Genomic DNA, 19,540 nt, shown 5'->3' on the forward strand with positions numbered 1-19,540 from the left:
GACAACTACTCGTGAAACAAGAAAAGCCAGTCGGGAGAGTGTGTGCCCGACGGCCCGACATTGACACTGCGTGCGTGCGTGGAAATGCCAATGACACATTACATTCATTCGTAACCAGTTCAACTTTAATTTTTCTCCCTAATATTAATAACAATAATAAAAAGAAACACAAACTTACTTCTTTCGCGTCTCCGCTGCTGACAGAGCACTTGTAGTTTGAGTTGCTGTCCTGCGCTCTCGTGCTCCCGTTTAGCTTCCCGGTGCCTGCCTCAGCTCGGTGTCTGTGACCACTGGCATTTCCGTTTGGGACCGGGTGGCCGTCCACAGAATGACCGTGGACAGACTTATCCTCGGCCCTCGTGGCTGGGTAAAGACCACATGCCCTTTGGAAACGAGCCACGAGCTCCGAGCTGTGCAGGTGCGTAATAAGTCCCCGCATAGTCCCCACTGACAACGGAGAGTCTGGCGCGAGCGCTTCCGCACCTGTTTGCGCGTACGCCCTGCCGAGGTGATGTGTGTCGAGTGCACAGGCTTGTGTGTGTGTGAGAGAGAATTACCTGCACTGATTTACCAATGCGCGAAGTTGGCCAGCAACCATGACGTGAGCTTTAGGTGAGCGCGCTCTGATGCACACGCAGGTGTCATAAACACGCCCATAAGAGATTAGTTCAGAAACTGCGGAAAGGAAGCAACCTCTGGGACCGCCAGTCCAAGTTCAAACATTTACCTGCCCAGGTGTTCACAGGACGGGGGTGGTTGGGTGCGGCAGGAGGGCGCACCCAACCAGGGGTTTGTGTGTGTCCATGTCTCTGCACACATACACGCAGACAGAGATGACCACTGAATGTCTCTGCACACACACACACACACACTAGAAAGACTCATGATGCGGCATGTCGTGGCACATATGGGCGAACACGGCTTGTTTATATGCTTGTACATTTTGAATGTATATTTTGTGTGTTTTGGAGCTTGTGACAAATGTACTGACTTCTTACGCTTCAAAAGACTGATCTACTGCTCTTCACAATTAGGCTACAGCAGGATATCAATCTGTGGCGTGGCACAGCTGAAAAGGCGCGAGGAGCCTGGAAGCAAGTAGGCAGGCACGCACGCGGCCTCTTCATATTCACCTGCGTTTCTGTGGCTCGTGCCGTCCAGGCCGCTTAGATTTCATTGCCTGGGCTCTTTGTCTGGTCTCAGACACACCGTCTGTGTGTGTATATAGTGTGTGTGTGTGTGTGTGTGTGTGTGTGATTGCATCGCGCATGTGATCCCCTCCCCTCTACGTCTTCCGGAAGCCTCTGGCGTCAGATGGAGAACCGGGCTGGTTTCTGACGTCTTTGTGTCGGATGGAACACCGGAGAGAGAACCGGGCTGGGCTGTGACGTTTTCCGCTTCACCTCGCTCCGCCAGAAGATACAGACAGGCGGCGGAGAGCTCGCGCTACTTCCCGTTCGGCAGCCAGACATCACCGGGATTACATCACTGCCTCTGTCTGCTGGAGAATAACATAAAGGCGCGTTAGGCAATTGAGCCGGAGAGCTGTGCTATTGCTGCCAGCCGGGCGTTTTCACGTCACGGGGGATTATTTGGGAGAATGTTACAGTCACCGACTGCTGCTCGGCTCTGTTTCATCGCCAAAGGCGACTCGTGAAGGCCGTAGGGGGTGCTGAGGGCCCGTGGGGTTTAATCTCTCCCGTCACTCCCAGCTGCGGTCTGCCTCTATTGTTTTCCTCGTGAGGATGTGAGTGATGCGAGATGCTATGGCAGAGGCGGATGTAGCAGGAACGGTGAGCAGGCCGGTTCCTCCTCCGTCCCCGGGCTCGGTGTTAGCTTTCCCGTTACCGTATGAGGAGTACGAATGCAAGATATGCTACAACTACTTCGACCTCGATCGCCGCGCGCCCAAGATCCTGGAGTGCTTGCACACTTTCTGTCAGGAGTGCCTCCACGCGCTGCACCTGCGGGAGGAGAGACCCTGGCGGATCTCGTGTCCACTATGCAGACACCGGACTCCCGTGCCAGACTATCGGATTCAGAATTTACCCAATAACACAAAGGTTACGGAGGACTTTCCCTTTTATATCGACTCAGACCCACTGCCGCAGGACGCGCTTCCCGCGAGCCCCCCTCCACTGCACCCAGCTCTCATCGCCCTCAGGCGCGAGGACGCATCCGGTGCAACGTCTGCAACAGTAACGACAGCCAGTGCGAGTCAGGCAACGGTCACGCCAACCAGTACCGTCTCGGCAGCCACCACCCTTTCGCGGGACTCCGTTTCATCAGTGAGTCGCCGTTATGGCGGAGAGGACTGTTGTAACGACTGCAAGCGGCTCGCACTCACGACCGGCTGTGTTTGCGTCATCTTCTCATTCCTGTCCATGCTCGTGCTCCTATTCATGGGCCTAATTCTCGTGCACAGTCACGGCGGGCCACCCTCGCCCGCTGGACCGATTTGCCTCTCAGTCGCGAGCATCCTCGCCATGGTCTCGGTGGTCGTCACGTGGCTCATCTGTTGGTTAAAATACAGACCGGAGCACGAGACGGGCCGTTCATCCGCCACAAGCCACACCAGCAGGAGGAACGCCTGACTGTGTGTGTGTGTGTGTGTGTGTGAGAGAGAGAGAGGAGAGTGACAGACATGTACAGTCCTCTCTACTCTATCCTCCTGTTTTAAAAATGTCCTCCTAAAGAGTAGGCCTATCAGTCAGCTCACATCAGAGGAGATTCCATGTGTGTGTGTGTGTGGACACTGACGTCTCTCTACTATGCACTTGAACTCACAGTAAACATTCATGTTGTGTCCTCTGTTTATATCCACAATTATAATATAATCACAAACGTATTCAATAGCAAATTATTTATTCCGTTATATGACACTTCCACCTGACTGTCTTTCCCTTTAAGCCCTTGAGTTCCTCCTGTTTGGGTGTTCTGATTGGTGTTTGGGTGTTCTGATTGGTGTTTGGGTGTTCTGATTGGTGTGTTTGGGTGTTCTGATTGGTCTGTTTGAGTGTGTTCTAATCAGTGTGTTTGGCCAGCTGGAGTTTGGATGAACCTCACTGACAGACAGACAATGCCACCTGGACCCCAATACAGCTGGACTCTAATGCCACCTGGGCACCAACACAGCTGGACTCTAGTGCCACCTGGGCACCAATACAGCTGGACTCTGGCCCACAGGACTCCAGGGCTTTGTCTCACTACAAACCCAGAGTGTCTGTTTTCTAATGTGGAATATTCTACAAATGTAACTCAATAAAACTCACAGCTTAGGAAACTCCTCAGTCTCTCACTCTCTCACCATGTGAAGTCCTAACTAACTGGTGAATCTCACCCTGTGAAGTCCTAACTAACTAACTAACTAACTAACTGGTGAATCACTCTGTGAAGTCCTAACTAACTGGAGTGAATTGAACCTGTGTATTGTTAACATGCACAATAAAGTATGGGACAGATAGGCCGTATCTCCATAATATGATCTCTTCACATTTAAAATGGCATCTCTTATGTGCACTAGCACGCACACACACACTTAATTAAAACTAAATGTAGCCCGACCGCCTAAGTCATATGACCACCATGTTATTTGTTATTATGTTATTTGGTTACTTCAAGGAATAAACTTTATATCTACAGGACTTGTTACTTTTGAAATAACATCCCATGTAGACATTTTCTGTTAGGACCACTCTAGGATCAATACTGACCAGCACATCTGTCAGAGTCTGCTTACCTCTGCTCTGAAGAATATAAACTCACATTTACATAAAGATGGAGTTTTGCTTACCTCTGTTCTGAAGAATATAAACTCACATTTACATAAAGATGGAGTTTTGCTTACCTCTGCTCTGAAGAATTTAAACTCACATTTACGTAACGATGTCGTAGTCTGGTGTTTTGTCTTGGGTGCCACCAGTCACTGCTGGGATTTAGGGCCCTATCATGACATTCTAAAGTGCATCTTCACTCGTCAAAAGTCTATTCAAATTTAGTAGGATGTCCAGTTCACATTGGGAGGGGTTTCGTTCTCAAAAGTGGAGCGTAACAAGGTGTTCCTAGGTCTTTTAATCAGTCATATGGGTGTGTTTGGGGCGTAACATCATTTTAAACCAATGAGAATGACATCTGTCATTCCCTTTAACGGCGCAACGCGCAATATGTCAAATAAATGCATCGGTATTTTGGCATTCAACGGCGCATTTGAAGGAGGCTGCTTGCGAGACCGTATGGAATAGTCATTCTTAAACCATGCTTTACTAAAACCTAGCATAGCCTTCACGCATTTGCACTCGTCTATTATTTGAATTCATTGGCAAAGTGAAACTAACTTCACCAAGGAGTCAGTCAACGACAAGACAGTTATATGCAGTTACTTTCACTATTGACTGACAATGGGTTACCATCGAAAACATAGGCTGGAAAAAGCAACACTTACCCTAATGTTGCTCAAATGACTGAATAAAACAACATTTATCCTGCAGGAGTTGCTTATATCTCGTGACAGTGCGTCTTCAGCTGTGCTCCATACCTGTCTCTCGCCTCTCCCCTAATCACTTTTAACCGTCATTACCCATTTGCAAATGATGGTGAATAACTACTCATCATGAGATGTACAGTATTTCGTAATATCTTTATTCTAATTATGTTTACCATTGTAATCGTGCAATTTGTAATGCTTTGCATGGACGTGCGCTGGTGTGCGTTCATGAATGATAGAAGGATGGTGCGTGCACCTGCCAATATGACTGTTGACATGCGCTCTTAAAATAGCATATGAACAACTCGCCATTGACTTCTGACCAGGTTTAGGTGGTGTATGATAGCGATTTTTAGACAATGCGCCAGGTCCCTCCCTAGGTTGTTAATTGCCACACCCCTGGGCGCAATGCTTAAAAAATAAAGGTGCAAAATAACGAATTCAACTTCGCGCCGGTGAATAACGAACTTTACGCCATGCGCTGGTGACCCAAAATACAGCCCTTAGTGATCTTCAGCAAATCTATGTGTTTGATATTTATTACAAATTGCTGTAGGCTAGTTACCATCGTGCACAGGTAGAGTTTACCCACAGAAACAGTATCTGCTAATGTGCTGTTTGCAGAGTGCTTCAGTCATGGAATATATATTGTACACCCTATCTGAGTTTCAGTTCTATTATTGTCTACTTGTTGTTAGCATACACATACAATGGCATTAGTCATTATGAGTAGTTCCATTTCACTTCCCCCTCCAAACTATTCAGTCTGAGTCCAGGACAAAGTGCTGCTGCCATCTAGTGGTGAAGAGGAGAACATGCTGAGAAGGGACTGATGGTTAGGACTTGCGCGGTCCGCCATTTGACGACCTCTGAGTGTAAACAACACTGCTTTAACTCAGACCCAAGAGTAAAGTGTAAACAACACTGCTTTAAACAACACTGCTTTAACTCAGACCCTAGAGTAAAGTGTAAACAACACTGCTTTAAACATCACTGCTTTAACTCAGACCCTAGAGTAAAGTGTAAATAACACTGCTTTAACTGAAACCCTAGAGTAAAGTCACACACACTCACACACACACACACAATCACCAGGCTACTACGGTCACACACACACACCATCACATTTACAATCACTATTACAGTCACACACACACACACACACAATCACCAGGTTTAACAATAATGAAGATGCTCTAGGGTAGAAAAGACAACATGTAGCTTTCAAATAACTGGTCGAACCAAGGCACTCCTCTTCATATTAAAATAGCTTTAATTAATATGCTAGGTTAGTTCATCGTAGAACTCTTAAAATCATATGTTGCCAACATGTTTGGGCCTCCAGGTGCAGATGCCTTCGTCAGGGCAAAGGGTTCTGCTCTCTTGTTTCTGTATTTCTTGACTTTTTGGCGAACATTTGTAAACACTTGCAAGCAGTCTGAGGAGGGAGTTTTCCACAAACATACAGTGGAGCTGGACATTAGCTCACCGTTACAATGGAATGTTTAAACTAAAACGTTCAGTGGGTCTGGACGAGAGCTCACCGCTACAATGGAATGTTTAAAACATCGCTCAAACATGCTCGCCACTGATAGCTAAATTTTAACACACCTCTGGTTCATGCACAACTTCACAGAAACTCCAAGATCTCTGGAAAAGAGAAGCAGTATTTGGCAGAGCACCTGCAGAGATGCTACAATATTTATGGTGAATGGGAGCAGTATTTGGCAGAGCACCTGCAGAGATGCTAGAAGATCTATTGTGAATGGGAGCAGTATTTGGCTGGATCTCTGAGATGAGAGGAGATCCTTAAACGTTGTATCAGTGATAGCAGGGATACGTCACTTCTGTTGATGTTCAAACAAAACAGAGAGCTAGCTCGCTACTCCCCCCCCCCCCCCTCTCTCCCGTACAATTAAAACGCTCCTAAACGCGCATCTCGTCGGTTATTGGTTGAAACACTTTATTTTGCCTTTGAGTGGGTTGACAACCCTTGTTGGTAGCAATTGTTTTTGTGTACAGATCTCGGAGCCTAGGCTGCCTACAGAGACACGTTTTTTTGACGGCCTGCTTATGGGGCAGGCAGCTAGCGGATCGGTAGGAAAGATTAGATGAATGTGATCATTTATGTTTGGGCTGAAATCGCTGATACAACCTTTAAAGGCTGTGTGCTCTGAGAAAAGACAAAAGAGATTCTGTCCTTGGTAAGACTCAGGTGGTTCCTTCCAGGTCGTTCACCAGATTGAGATCGACCTCCTTTAGAACCTCGTAGAACACCCGTTGGCCTGTGGCACCTTTCCTCTGTATCATGGTGAGCAGAACATGGTTCCGTTCCACGCTGGTGGATTTGCTCTCCACCTGCTCCCGCTCCAGGTCACTAAGAACCCGCCTCTGCTGGAGCGGAATCAGGATGGAGGCGAGGACAGGAAGACGAGTCTCCAGAGCTGCCTTGTGATTGGAGAAGAAATCCTGCCCTGGACTGGGATGCCTTGAAGGTGCAGACGCTGGAGGACAAAACATCAGTAATCAGAATAGGTGTGATTGTGGCTCTCCAGATGGACTGTGTGTGCTGAGAGCTGAGGACCTGAAGTCTATTACACACACACACACACACACACACACACATATACTCAAACAATTGATGTTATGTTGTTATCGGTTGCAGTTAGCTAGTGTGTGTGTGTGTGTATGTGTGTGTGTGTGTGTGTGTGTGTGTGTGTGTGTGTGCAGTGTTTCCCATACATTGATTAATCTGTGGCGGGGCGCCACGAAATCAAAACCGGCCACCACACATTAATGTTCTATGTTGTACTATTTAAATTAAAGATAAGATAAAATCCTTTCATTGAGTTGCGCTTTACGCACGTAGCCTTTCCTTGCCCCGCCCCGCTCTCTCTCTCGTAACGAGCCCGCTGCCCCTCCTCTGCATTCACGATTGTTGAAGGATTGTTGTTGCCACATAGAAGCATTGCATAGAAGACGGGCTAAATTGCTATTAAATCCGCTTAGCATCGTGACCATGCTGCGCAATTTTTTTCAAAACTGCTGCATTAAAGGAACCATGTGTAAGATTGTGGCCAACACTGGTACTGCAATAACTTTCAAATTACTGTAGAGCGGTATATCCCCTCCCCCTCCCCCCTGACTCGAGGTTGCCAACCCAGATGCCGAAACACTTCTGACTTTGTGATTAGTAGATAGGTAGAGGGTGGCGCATCAGGCCAAAACACAACATGACATGACAAAACACAACAACATCAGTTGAGGGCTGCAACTTCACTTTTTAAATGGCAATATCCTGGCCAGACTACTGTTGTCAGTGATATAAGTATTTGAAATGAACATGATTTCTTAATGTCTAGTGACATATCAGGGCCATTTTATGATTATTTGAAATACATTTCTTACATACGGTTCCTTTAATGTCTTATCACATAGTAGACCTACATTGAGGAAACTAAACTAAGTTAAGCTATGCAATCAAGCAGTATCTCAAAGCTAACGTTAGAATACTGTTTGGATGTTGAATTTAGCATGCTTACTTACAGCTGCTTGTCAATTTCGTTACTCATGCAGGGCTCAATTGATTGACTCTGACACTGAATGTTTGCAAAATCCCGATGTAAATGGAAAAGTGTTTTCCAAGACTCAAAAAAAGACCCAAGGAGAAGTACGAACCTTTATTTAAACTAGGTAGAAACCGTTATGAATTGCATCCACACATCAGCAGCCTTTCAGCTGTGTTAAGCGTCCCACATACTCGCCACGCCCGACCGGTAGCGCGACAATGTGACGTCACGGGAGCGCCGTAACCATTTATACTCGCGCGTGCTGGTCGCGACACTAGTTGCAATATTCTCCTGAATTGGCATTGGCCTCAATGGCAGTAAAAACTACCCTCTGTGATGATACTTCAGACTTCAGTTGCTGCTATTCACAACTACCATCATTACCATCTAGTTTCCAAGGTGTGTGCAGCTAGATACAGTAGATAGATAGATACTGTATTCATCCCGAGGGAATTTTTAGCTCAGTGTTTCCTCTATGTTGATTTGATAGTGGCGGCCCCCCAATAGTCGCAATTGCCTTTGAAAATTCATTGTGCAGACCTGTTGTAGATTCTTCAAATATACAGCTCAATCACAACTGAAAATAATGCCTCATTGTGTGTGAATAGAGGTGAATACATATATAACTGTTTGTGTTGCAGCGAAGTGTCAGTTGTCAGTTCCGTGGGACGGGGGGGGGGGGGGGGTTCGGACAGGCCTGCCCCCACTGCTTAAAAAAATCCTAGAGGAAACACTGTAGCTAGCTGGCTGGTGCTGAGAGATGAGTTTGTGTAATTTCCTAAGTTGGAAAGAGATTATATATATATATACGATATATCTAAAATCTATTGTTATCGCGATATCAATGCTTGCGATAGACATACTGCCAAGATTACTTAATTTTCTATACATTTTGATACATTTTCTACATTTTTGAATGTCAACATATTTTACCAAACCGATGCTGTCATGCTCCCCGAGAAGCCCGTTGATCCCCTACCAGTTTAGGTGTGTGGTGTTTTAGGTGTTGAGGCGGGAGCTAAGTCGTGATGGCTGAAGATAGTGAGTTGAGCGAGGTAGGCTACACTTGGGTGAAGAGGGATTGGTGACTAAAAGGAAAAGCACGTCTGTTATATGGAAATATTTTGGTTTTATGAAGGATGACGTGTTACAAACACAGCGCCAAATGCGTCCTTCTCCACCGTGTTAAAATAAACAATTTCTTTCCGCTGCCGTAGTCTAGCCTAATAACGTGGGATGCGCAGTAGGGCTGGGATAAACGATTCTTTTTTAAACGATTAATCTAGCGATTATTTTTTCGATGCATCGATTAATCTAACGATTCATTTTTTCAGTCCGATTCGATTTCGATTCGATTATCGATTATCTCCCCATTAATTCATTAATAGCAACTTATACATGTTTATTTAGGCCTACATATCTGAATGAAAAAACATGTATTCTTTAACATTGCAATATATGTTTATTGCTCTTAAGATTCCAAAATAAAAGACTGAAGTGCAAGTACAAGTGCAAAGTAATGCATTCTTAGTCAGAGGTAGCATTCAATAAAGTTCAGTAGGCTAGTGTATGTCCAATTGAGTGCCTGTCATTTTAAGACGTTCGTGTGGGAATCCTTGCAATTAACATTAACACAGTTAAAAGGCTGCTGATGTGTGGATGCAATTCATGACGTAGTTTGTTCAAATAACAGTTCGTACTTCTCCTTTGGACAAGCACTTTTGAGTCTTGGAAAACACTTCTCCATTTGCATCGGGATTTTGCAAACAGAGTCAATAAAATGAGCCCTGCATGAGTAATACAAGCAGCTGCAAGTAAGCATGCTAAACTTGACATCCAAACAGTATTCTAATGTTAGCTTTGAGATAGGGCAACTGCTTGATTGCACACTGTAGCTTAACCTCGTTTAGTCTCCTCAATTTAGGCTACTATGTTGTGATAAGACCTAGCAGAGTTTACTTTAACTTTAATGCAGTGGTTTTGAACAAATTTGTGCAGCATGGTCACGATGCTAAGCGGATTTAATAGCAATTTAGCCCACTGTGTTCTATGCAGTGCTTCTATGTGGCAACAACAATCCTGAATATTTTGTTAAATGCACATGCAGAGGAGGAGCAGCGGGCTCGTTACGAGAGAGAGCGGGCGGGGCGAGGAAAGGCTGTGTGAGTAAAAAGTGCAGCTCAATTAAATTATTTTATCTTATCTTTAATTTAAATAGCAGCCCTACAACATAGAACATCAATGTGTGGTGGCCGGTTTTGATTTCGTGGTGCCCAGCCACAGATTAGTCAACGTATGGAAAACACTGAAGATGTAAAATTAAAAATATTTTGCAGCACACGTTATGCTTGACGAATCGACGCTCATATTTTGCGTCGACGTATTTTTTGCGTCGACGTCATCGATTACGTCGACGCGTTGTCCCAGCCCTAATGCGCAGCGTATGAGGTTACAGACTGGGCTACTTAAGAGTTTAGATGAGTGACCGCCGCGATATAGCTTAAGTAGCTTTTTTGCTAGGCCCAGCGAAGGCTGGCAATGTGGAATATTCCGCTGGTTGGTGCACAAGTGTTCAGATTGGCTGTCTATCCGTCTTTTAGGAGGATTTTCCACACAACTTCGATAGCCTAGTCCAGCAAATAGTGGCTAGCTCCTGAGTTAAATCATTTCTCACTTCAGTGCTGCGGATCATCTCGTACAGATCTTGTAATGTGCAGTAGCCTATAAGGGTAAATCGCGCTGATTTGAAGTTACCTATAATAACTACCAGTGAGCCGCAGTCTCCTGCGCAGCATGGCGCACTACAAGGCATATGAAGTGCGTCCAAATTCACCCATTCTTCTCTGTTGAACTGCTCGAGAAGTAGGCTACTTATCATGTCACATGAAAGAGCCTTTTCTCAGCTTTTAAACGGTGCTAGCTAGCCACTATTTGCTGTGAAAAACAGTTTGCGAGAAAAATAACTTCAAGAGATTTAATAATTATTCTCTGCGCCATCCCCACATCCATTCGTCTCTGTGGAATATCGTAGGCCTACACACTCTTCACGCAACACATGACAAACCATAGGCCTATATCACAATAAACAGCAGACCTTACCGAACACAAAGGTGTAATGCATTCCGGTGTATAGTTAGTTGTTCCAGAGTAATCCGGTTTTGAAATAAATTGTAGCAAAATTCAACATGGTCTTTCGGCTTTTCCTAAAACTGAGCTGTGCTTACATCGCCTAGATATCTGTAATTATTAGAATCAGAGAATATACAGGCAGCTCACGGTTAAGAGTTTGTCAATGTAGTCTTAATGTTTTCTTTTCACAAAATGCTAAGCATGCATGTAGGCTATTTAAGTTTCTTAAAACTGAGCTGTGCTTAGATGGGTCAATGCATGATTTCATAACAGACTAAATAGAAAATAAATGTTAAATGTTAAATATAGCCTACATATCTGTACATATTAAAATCTGATTATGTAGGCTACACAGCATAGTTAGATCAAGTTGCACAGTAGCACATTTTAATCATGGATAGTAGTTAGACAATAGCACATTTTAATCATTTTATATAGGCTATCTATAGTGACTGGTGAAAGAGTTACATAATATTTTATATTTTTTATGTAGAAAATTATACATTTATTTCTGTAATTATACACAGGTTTCTCGTTTACCAAAAACTAGATGCGCGCGCAGCCATGGGGCAGAAGACGCTTGGTGGCCGTCCACAACGTTATAAACTTAACCTAAATAGTCGGCTGCTGTAAGCTACAATCGGAATTTTTTGTATACCCCTGTTGTCTTAATGATATAACATTTCATTTCAGACTATATTTCAGAGTTTGCCGTTCATTTTCTTTATTAATATAACATTGTATTTTGTCATTTTTGGTGAAGACATGCATTCCGTTAGGGATATTGAACATATTGAACATTCTCTAACCATCGTGAATTGGAGCAGTTTTCAGCATAACAACTCATTTTATTCTATTCAAGGAGAGCACTGCTCTATGCTGTTCTATGGTGCTTTCTGCCTCTTAGTTGCGCACACATGTTTTCATGACGTTGCATAGAAATCCATGTACAGTGGGTCCCAGTTAAAAATTGACACTTCATTCGCGATCATGGTTTATGGTGAAATGTAAGTACAACTGCAGCCGCTTGGGGGCAGCATAGTCCGCTGTGGAGTTCCACGGTCGAACCAGACGGCGCATTCGACAGCAAGGGCTGTGATTGGCCGAGTTTTCAGTGCGTTTCTCTGTGTTTTTAGCAGCCCCTGCAACATGATAGTCCATTGTAGCCTAAGCCTTGTACATAATGTTAAACATAGTTTTGGATTCAGTGGCAAGATTTCTTGATTGTACAGTGTCTGTCTCTCAGTAATGTTTTAAAATAAGAGCTTCGTCAGCTGGCAGTAGGCTACTTTGTCGGTAGTCATGAGAAGTTCGCTTGCTAACAGAACATAAATATGCTGCCCAGAAACCTTGTGAATAGTTCTGATTTTTTTTACTACACTAACGAGTAGTGCTGCACGATTATGACCAAAATGATAATCACGATTATTTTGATCAATATTGAGATCACGATTATTTATCACGATTATTAATAAATTTTATTGACAAAAATATTTTTTCCCTAAACATATTGGACTTGCTATCTGGCTCACCCAAATTCTTCCCCTCACATTTACTCCCCTAAATTACTGCAAATATAGATTTGACTGCGACTTCCAAACTTCCAAACAACTTCTTTGTGCGTGCTACTTTGTTAATATTTGGGAAAACGCCCACCGGGAATCCTCCCAACGCTCCCCATTAGCCACTTAAGCTCTGCTTCGTGTTCATGAGTTTACTGTAATCATTAGTCCAGGGATGTCCAAACTTTTTGACTGAAGGGCCACATTGGGTTTTGAAAATTGGCCAGCGGGCCACACACAAATAATAATAATAATAATAATAATAATAATAATAATGTTTTGTATTATTTAAATGACAAAATAATTTTGTTAATTTCTAAAGAAATACTGTTAATTTGATGCTGTTGAATTAATTTATAAATGGTGCACTGTCACTTTAAGACTCTGCCAGCTCCACTCAAATATAGCCTATGGCTAGTGCTGTGCCCTATGGCTGTGCCCTCTCACAGTTTATAAATGGCCAGTATTGGGAACTACTGTTGCCATCGCCCTCTCTCCCACGCTCAAATACGTCCCCAATTAAATGGACTAGCATAACGTAGTTAGATCTGCTGCAATGGAGATACTATATATCTCGATGTGACAAGCTGTTTTGACATTGACATTGTAAACGTTCTCTAAGAAGAGTGTAAAGCAGTTTGCAGTAGCCTAAAGTTAACCACAACGTCGTCTATCGCTGGAAAAAAATAGCGAGCGGCCTATGATAAACTAATACGGCGGGCCGGATTAAAGTGCATGGCTGGCCGCGGTTTGGACACCCCTGGTTTAGTCATTAGTCATTTAGTCACTAGTCATAGATATGTAAAACACTGACGTGTAGGCTACATTTTCATTATTGTTCACTCGTTTTAAGTAGGCTGTGTCTTGAAACGCATATGCATTGTAGGCTGCACATGTAGCTTATAAAATATATGAATAAAATTCACGGATCCCGTCGTTAGCTCAACTCTTATTACAGTATAGGCTATCGGAGGAAGCAAACAAGGACTAAAAGTTAACGTGATAAAAAAGGCATGTGTGGTTTACGTCATGTGATGTGTTTCACGGTATGAGTTGAGAGCCCTGCTTTGCTTATATTTTTGGTTAACTTAACTTTCCTGAAATCCGAAATATTTTCGAACAATGGATGATCCGCTTCGAGGGACAAGCTCTTGGCCTTCTGCTGTGCCACACATTTGATATTTGATCGTCGTTTATTGTATAGTCTAACTAGCCTACTAATAGTTAACATAATGTCACTAGTCCACAGTGCATGAGGCTGAGCAGTGCAGGGAACAGCTGTCATTGGTAGGCTGCATGCAGGCACATGGTCAGACAGGTTTAAGGAGCGCTTGATTTGTTTTGTAGCGGAGCGTTCTATACTAATAATTCTAACGTTCTCCCTAATAACCTGAGTTGTTTTAGACCTATCTCTATACAGACTCTCACTGACATTGTTGCAGCAATGAATCCATCATCTAGTCCTTTAGACATTTTACCAGCCACTCTTCTCAAAAAAGTGTTTAGTGCTATAGGCCCTAGTCTGCTATCAATCTTAAATAATTCTCTTTCCTCAGGGTGTGTCCCTGACCTTTTCAAGACAGCCAGTGTCCAGCCCCTCCTAAAAAAACCTGGCCTTGATCCTTCCATTCTAAAAAACTTTCGTCCAATCTCTAAATTGCCCTTTATCTCCAAAATTCTGGAAAAGGTGGTCTTGATGCAACTTTCTGAAGTGTTAAAGGGCAATAGCATCCTGGAGAAATTTCAGTCAGGTTTTCGTCCTATGCATAGCACTGAAACTGCTCTTATCAGGGTAACCAATGATCTACTAATGGCAGCTGATTCTGGTGAGCACTCTGTTTTGGTGCTGCTGGATCTCACCGCTGCTTTTGATACCATTGATCATGCTATTTTAATTAGAAGACTAAGAGAATGGGTTGGCATAACGGGTCCTGCTTTGGACTGGTTCATATCCTATTTGTCCAACAGGACATTTTTTGTTTCAATAGGTAATTGTACTTCCTCTACCTCAGCTATTACTTGCGGTGTTCCCCAAGGTTCAATTTTAGGACCAATATTGTTTTCCCTGTATATGTTACCTCTAGGCCACATAATTCGCCGCCATAACATATCATTTCACTGCTATGCTGATGACACACAGCTGTACCTCTCAGTCAAACCAAACATGCTTAACAAGCTAACTGTACTGCAGGATTGCATAGCTGATGTGAAAGACTGGATGTCTCAGAATTTCCTACAGCTTAACTCTGACAAAACAGAAGTCCTTTTCATTGGCCCTGACAAAGTCTATAATCAAGCTAAGACTTTTCTTGGAAATTTAGCCTCAAATAACAAGACTACTTCTAGAAACTTAGGGGTTTTATTTGATACAGATTTAAAATTTGACCAACATGTAAAACTCCTTGTGCAGTCCTGTTATTATCAACTGAGAAACATTTCCAAAATCAGATCAATGCTTTCTTTAAAGGACACAGAGAGAATTATACATGCATTTGTCTCATCTAGACTTGATTACTGCAATGCCTTATTCACCTGTTTAAATCGTCATTCCATCTCTCGTTTACAAACTGTTCAGAATTCAGCAGCCAGACTTTTGACAAGGTCTAAATTTAGGGAACACATCACCCCAGTTCTGGCCAATCTTCACTGGTTGCCAGTGAGTTTTAGGATTGATTTTAAAATCCTCCTTATTACCTATAAAGCATTACATGGTTTGGCACCTGACTATTTAACAGATTTATTAACCCCCTACTGTCCAGCTCGGCCCCTCAGATCCTCCAGCCTGGGACTTTTAGTTGTTCCAGAAAGTAAACTGTCAACTAGGGGTGACCGATCATTTGCAGTTAGAGCACCCAAGCTTTGGAACAGCCTCCCTTATAACATCAAATCTGCACCATCTGTGGCTGTTTTCAAATCTAGTCTAAAGACCCACTTATATAAAATTGCTTTCCTTAAATAGTGAATGATTCCACTCATGTCTCTGCTAATTTATTATCATTATTATCATTTCTGTTTGTTTATTTTGTCTTGGGTACTATACTGTATACCTTTTCTATTTTCTTTTTTTAAAATATATATTTAGTTAAGTTTGTGTTTGTAGTTTGGTAGTTTACTATTTTATCATTTTTATTATTATTATTATTTTTACTATTATTATTATTTTGTTGTTATCATTACTATTGTTTTGTTTTTTGCTTTGTTTTGTTTGTTTGTTTGTCTGTAGAGCACTTTGTGCTTTGTGCTTGAAAAGTGCTATATAAATACATTTTATTATTATTATTATTATGGGTTGCCAGGTTGGTTCTATGGGTAGAGCACACATTTGAAATATCGCTCGATCACGCAAATTTGATCGTGGGAAGCCAAAATCGTGATCGTGATTAAAATTCGATTAATTGTGCAGCCCTACTAACGAGGTTGAAATATAGACTTTGCCTACAGCATCTCCTTAACAGTAATGTTAACAAAATGACAGCATTCATATGACAAAGAAAAACGAATTCGGTCACTCAAGACTGTGCCACAGCAACCAGTGTAGGCTACAGTCCTACCCAATAGAGCTGCACAGTCCCGCCCACAGCCAAAACGCGGTTAGGTGCCGGATGTAAGATTTCCATTCATTTGTCCCATTGACGTTTGGAAAAATCCGTATCTAAAGAGTTTTACAGCATGTCTTAGGCTAACCAGCTACGGCATAACTCATAAGCATACAACATATCATTTCGAGTGAAAAAACGAAAAGAAAATCCAAAAAAAGTCAAAGGTACAAGACTGTGTACATATTTTCATTTCTGAGCGAAGGAACTACACATCCCATAAACCACCAAGCCTCACTGAATAATAGAGCTGCACAGTCCCGCCCACAGCCAAAACGCGGTTAGGTGCCGGATGTAAGATTCCCATTCATTTGTCCCATTGACGTTTGGAAAAATCCGTATCTAAAGAGTTTTACAGGATGTCTTAGGCTAACCAGCTACGGCATAACTCATAAGCATACAACATATAATTTCGAGTGAAAAAACGAAGAGAAAATCCAAAAAAAGTCAAAGGTACAAGACTGTGTACATATTTTCATTTCCGAGCGAAGGAACTAATCATCCCATAAACCACCGCGCCTCACTGAATAATATATAACCAATGCACGAATCAGCACGAAATCATTTCAAAACCGGCGACAGCGCGCAAACCCTTTCCTCCAAACAGTGATTTTTATACAGGGAATGTGCAGTTAATAGCAGTTATTTCAGGAGTAATCGTGTAAATAATAGTGTTTTGATATTGAATTTTATATTTATCATCGTGTATTTTATATCGTGTGTGTGAAAGCGGTTAACGTTAACGGCAGTGCTTCGTAATGTTACCTGACTCATCCTATGCTGTCATCACTGCTCAGTCGGGCTGATGCATGGACTGCTCTTGGACCACCATATTCAGTTTATTAATTTGCCGTGAATTATTATACAAAATGTTCATTAAATGCACGAAGTATTCCTAGGTTAATGATTGATATGAAGGCTACAGTAGCCTAGCTAATGTTAACTAGCACTGCTAGCAGCATTAACGTTACCAACCTCCCTGCTTAACTCACCACAACTTTGTAGGTCTTGTCCCTCATGCTGCTGACCCTTACAAAACCCACAAACTGACTCTCGGACACACAACAGTCAATAATGTGACCCGATTTAAAGTGGCTTTCACCCCTTTGGACACTTACTAAAACATAATATATTTCATACCTGTGTTGCAGCATGTAGGCTAATGTTAGCTGCATTATGTAATGACATACAATGTCGGAAATGCTAAAGGTTAGCCTGTCGGCTAGTGCTAGCCTACCTGAAAAGTTGTTTAAACTAACATTTACAGTGGTCTATTTGATAGTGTATTGGCCCTGACTAAGTTCTTGTGATGTATAAACCCCAATCCTTGTTGATACAAGTACCAATATTCGTCAAGAAAGTTTTTAATCACATTAAGATTTTCGCCATAGGCAGTAAAAAACTATGTCATCTTTGTCTATATTTTTCCGCTGAGAAAGTTTCAAACTAGACCATAACGTACTTTCCACCAATCAGAGTCATCACTGTGGGATTGTGCAGGATTGTGGGTAATGAAGTACTTATCCAAGAGATCGCGAATAAAAGGCATTTATCTCAAAACAAGGTTAGTGCCCCACAAACTCTTGGTGTCTATAGGAGCATATACAATTCCCTGTGTTACATCTCCCTCTGGTAGCTTCATTAACATATCCAGCAAACTATTTAAAAATCACAAACTCTTGCTGGTAACCTAGCCAGGTTAATTTCCCTTTCTTCTCAAACTGACTATTCAAACATCATGTTTATTTAAGATGTGGGCTAGGCTATATGAAATGCCTGAACGTGGTTCATGTCTGTATAGAGGCACGCATGGTCCCTGATCTTGGCTTCAAGCTCATCCTGCTTGTCACATGCATCTGAAAAAAAATCTCCTGTGCACGACCTGCCTGTGTGAGGCTGAAATTTCTTGTGCGTCAGAGGAAATGACGCAATTTTGATGTCACATTTTCGCGCTACCGGTTGGGAGCGGCGAGTATGTAGTACCAGAGAATGTCTAATAAGGGGAGAACTGCCACTCTCGGAAAACTTCCGGTTTCTAAACTGTTCTGAACTGGTTGCAGTTCCTTCTGTGGTTCCACATGAGGGCGCTCGTCCACGAGTGCAGAATGCATGGAGGTCTATGGAGCTGTACCCCTCAAAATCCACTTTTCTCGGGATATAATTTTTTTCCAAGTAATTTGAATATTGTTTTCGAAAGGGGAGGCAAAGAAAATGCACTTGGTTGAGTATTATATTTTTTAAAGTCACTTAATTGTTCTAAAAAGCCTTTCAAACGTGTCAATGACGTCATTCATTAGCACAATGCTAGCGTGTTATGGGCAACAACGACCCAACCTGTAAGAAATCAAAAGGACATAAGTACTCGTTCATTCAACTTTTGACCTATAACCCATGTTGAAGTTATACAAACTACAATCAAATCTGAGATTTGTCAACGACAATCAGGTGAAATAGGCAAATTTAGCCCTCTAGCTCCATTGACTCCCATTCATTCTGCACTCATGGCGATCGCCCCCAGTGGAACTCTGGTGGAACTGCAACCAAAATTCGGTACAATGGGACTAAATACGGAGTGGCAAGGCTCTCCGTAGACGGGCTCTGGTAGTACCAGAGCCCGTCTGGGGGGCGCGCAAGATGGCGGACTGAGCAGTTGCTTTTTTACAGAGCTCTTCTCTATCATCCCATTTAGTTTATTATCTGTGAAAATCCACTAAATATTGTCAAAATGATTGCACAAAAATTAAACAAAAGCGTCAAGCCAAAAACTGACCCCAAAAAACTAGGATCTATGTCGAATGGGGAAAGAAAAGATAGTAGCCATGTGTTTGAGCATGGCTATGCCATGGAGGTAACTGTGCAAAGTAAGAGGGAGCGCGGAGAGGACTCCACACCTTCAACGCCAAGTAAGAATTTGAAACCTGCAGAGAAAAAATCCAAATCCTTAGATGATTGTGAGACCACTGAGGTATCTAACACCACAATACTGGAGGCGATACTGAAACTTGAAAAAAGAGTAGATGAACAGCTGGCTGATTTGACTATGCAGTCAAAGCAAAATAGCATTACGCTTGCTAACCTAGCTAAGGCTGTACAGTTTAATGCAGAAGAGATGGAAGAATGCAAAGAGAAAGTTAGGAAGCTGGAAAGACGCAATGAACAACTTTGCAAAGACAACAGCGATCTCAGGGAGCGGGTGAGAGA

The 19,540-nt window shown here is 42.8% G+C and overlaps 3 protein-coding genes across 7 annotated transcripts in view; 1 reads left to right on the plus strand and 2 right to left on the minus strand.

Moving 5' to 3' along the window:
- Positions 1-545, minus strand: part of sgpp2 (sphingosine-1-phosphate phosphatase 2) — a 6,711-nt gene extending 6,166 nt beyond the window's left edge. For 2 of the 3 annotated variants that reach the window (XM_076282997.1, XM_076282998.1), the window contains exon 1: positions 179-545. In XM_076282997.1, the coding sequence (XP_076139112.1) occupies positions 179-439 (261 nt within the window). In that variant the 5' untranslated portion in view covers positions 440-545. The remainder of the gene's footprint in view (positions 1-178) is intronic. The other variant, XM_076282995.1, reaches the window with a different exon arrangement.
- Positions 546-678: 133 nt separating this feature from the next.
- Positions 679-4,367, plus strand: rnf228 (ring finger protein 228). The gene has a single exon (XM_076282999.1). The coding sequence runs from the start codon at positions 1,755-1,757 to the stop codon at positions 2,592-2,594; it is 840 nt and encodes a 279-aa protein (XP_076139114.1). The 5' UTR covers positions 679-1,754; the 3' UTR covers positions 2,595-4,367.
- Positions 4,368-5,738: 1,371 nt separating this feature from the next.
- Positions 5,739-19,540, minus strand: part of LOC143122160 (uncharacterized) — an 85,559-nt gene continuing 71,757 nt past the window's right edge. For all 3 annotated transcript variants that reach the window (XM_076282991.1, XM_076282992.1, XM_076282990.1), the window contains one exon: positions 5,739-6,987. In XM_076282991.1, the coding sequence (XP_076139106.1) occupies positions 6,695-6,987 (293 nt within the window). In that variant the 3' untranslated portion in view covers positions 5,739-6,694. The remainder of the gene's footprint in view (positions 6,988-19,540) is intronic.

Source organism: Alosa pseudoharengus, unplaced genomic scaffold, assembly GCF_046254945.1.
Source record: "Alosa pseudoharengus isolate Yale_2024_CS ecotype anadromous, Long Island Sound unplaced genomic scaffold, YU_APseudo_1.1 YU_APseudo_1.1_scf_13, whole genome shotgun sequence".
Lineage (NCBI taxonomy): Eukaryota > Metazoa > Chordata > Actinopteri > Clupeiformes > Clupeidae > Alosa > Alosa pseudoharengus.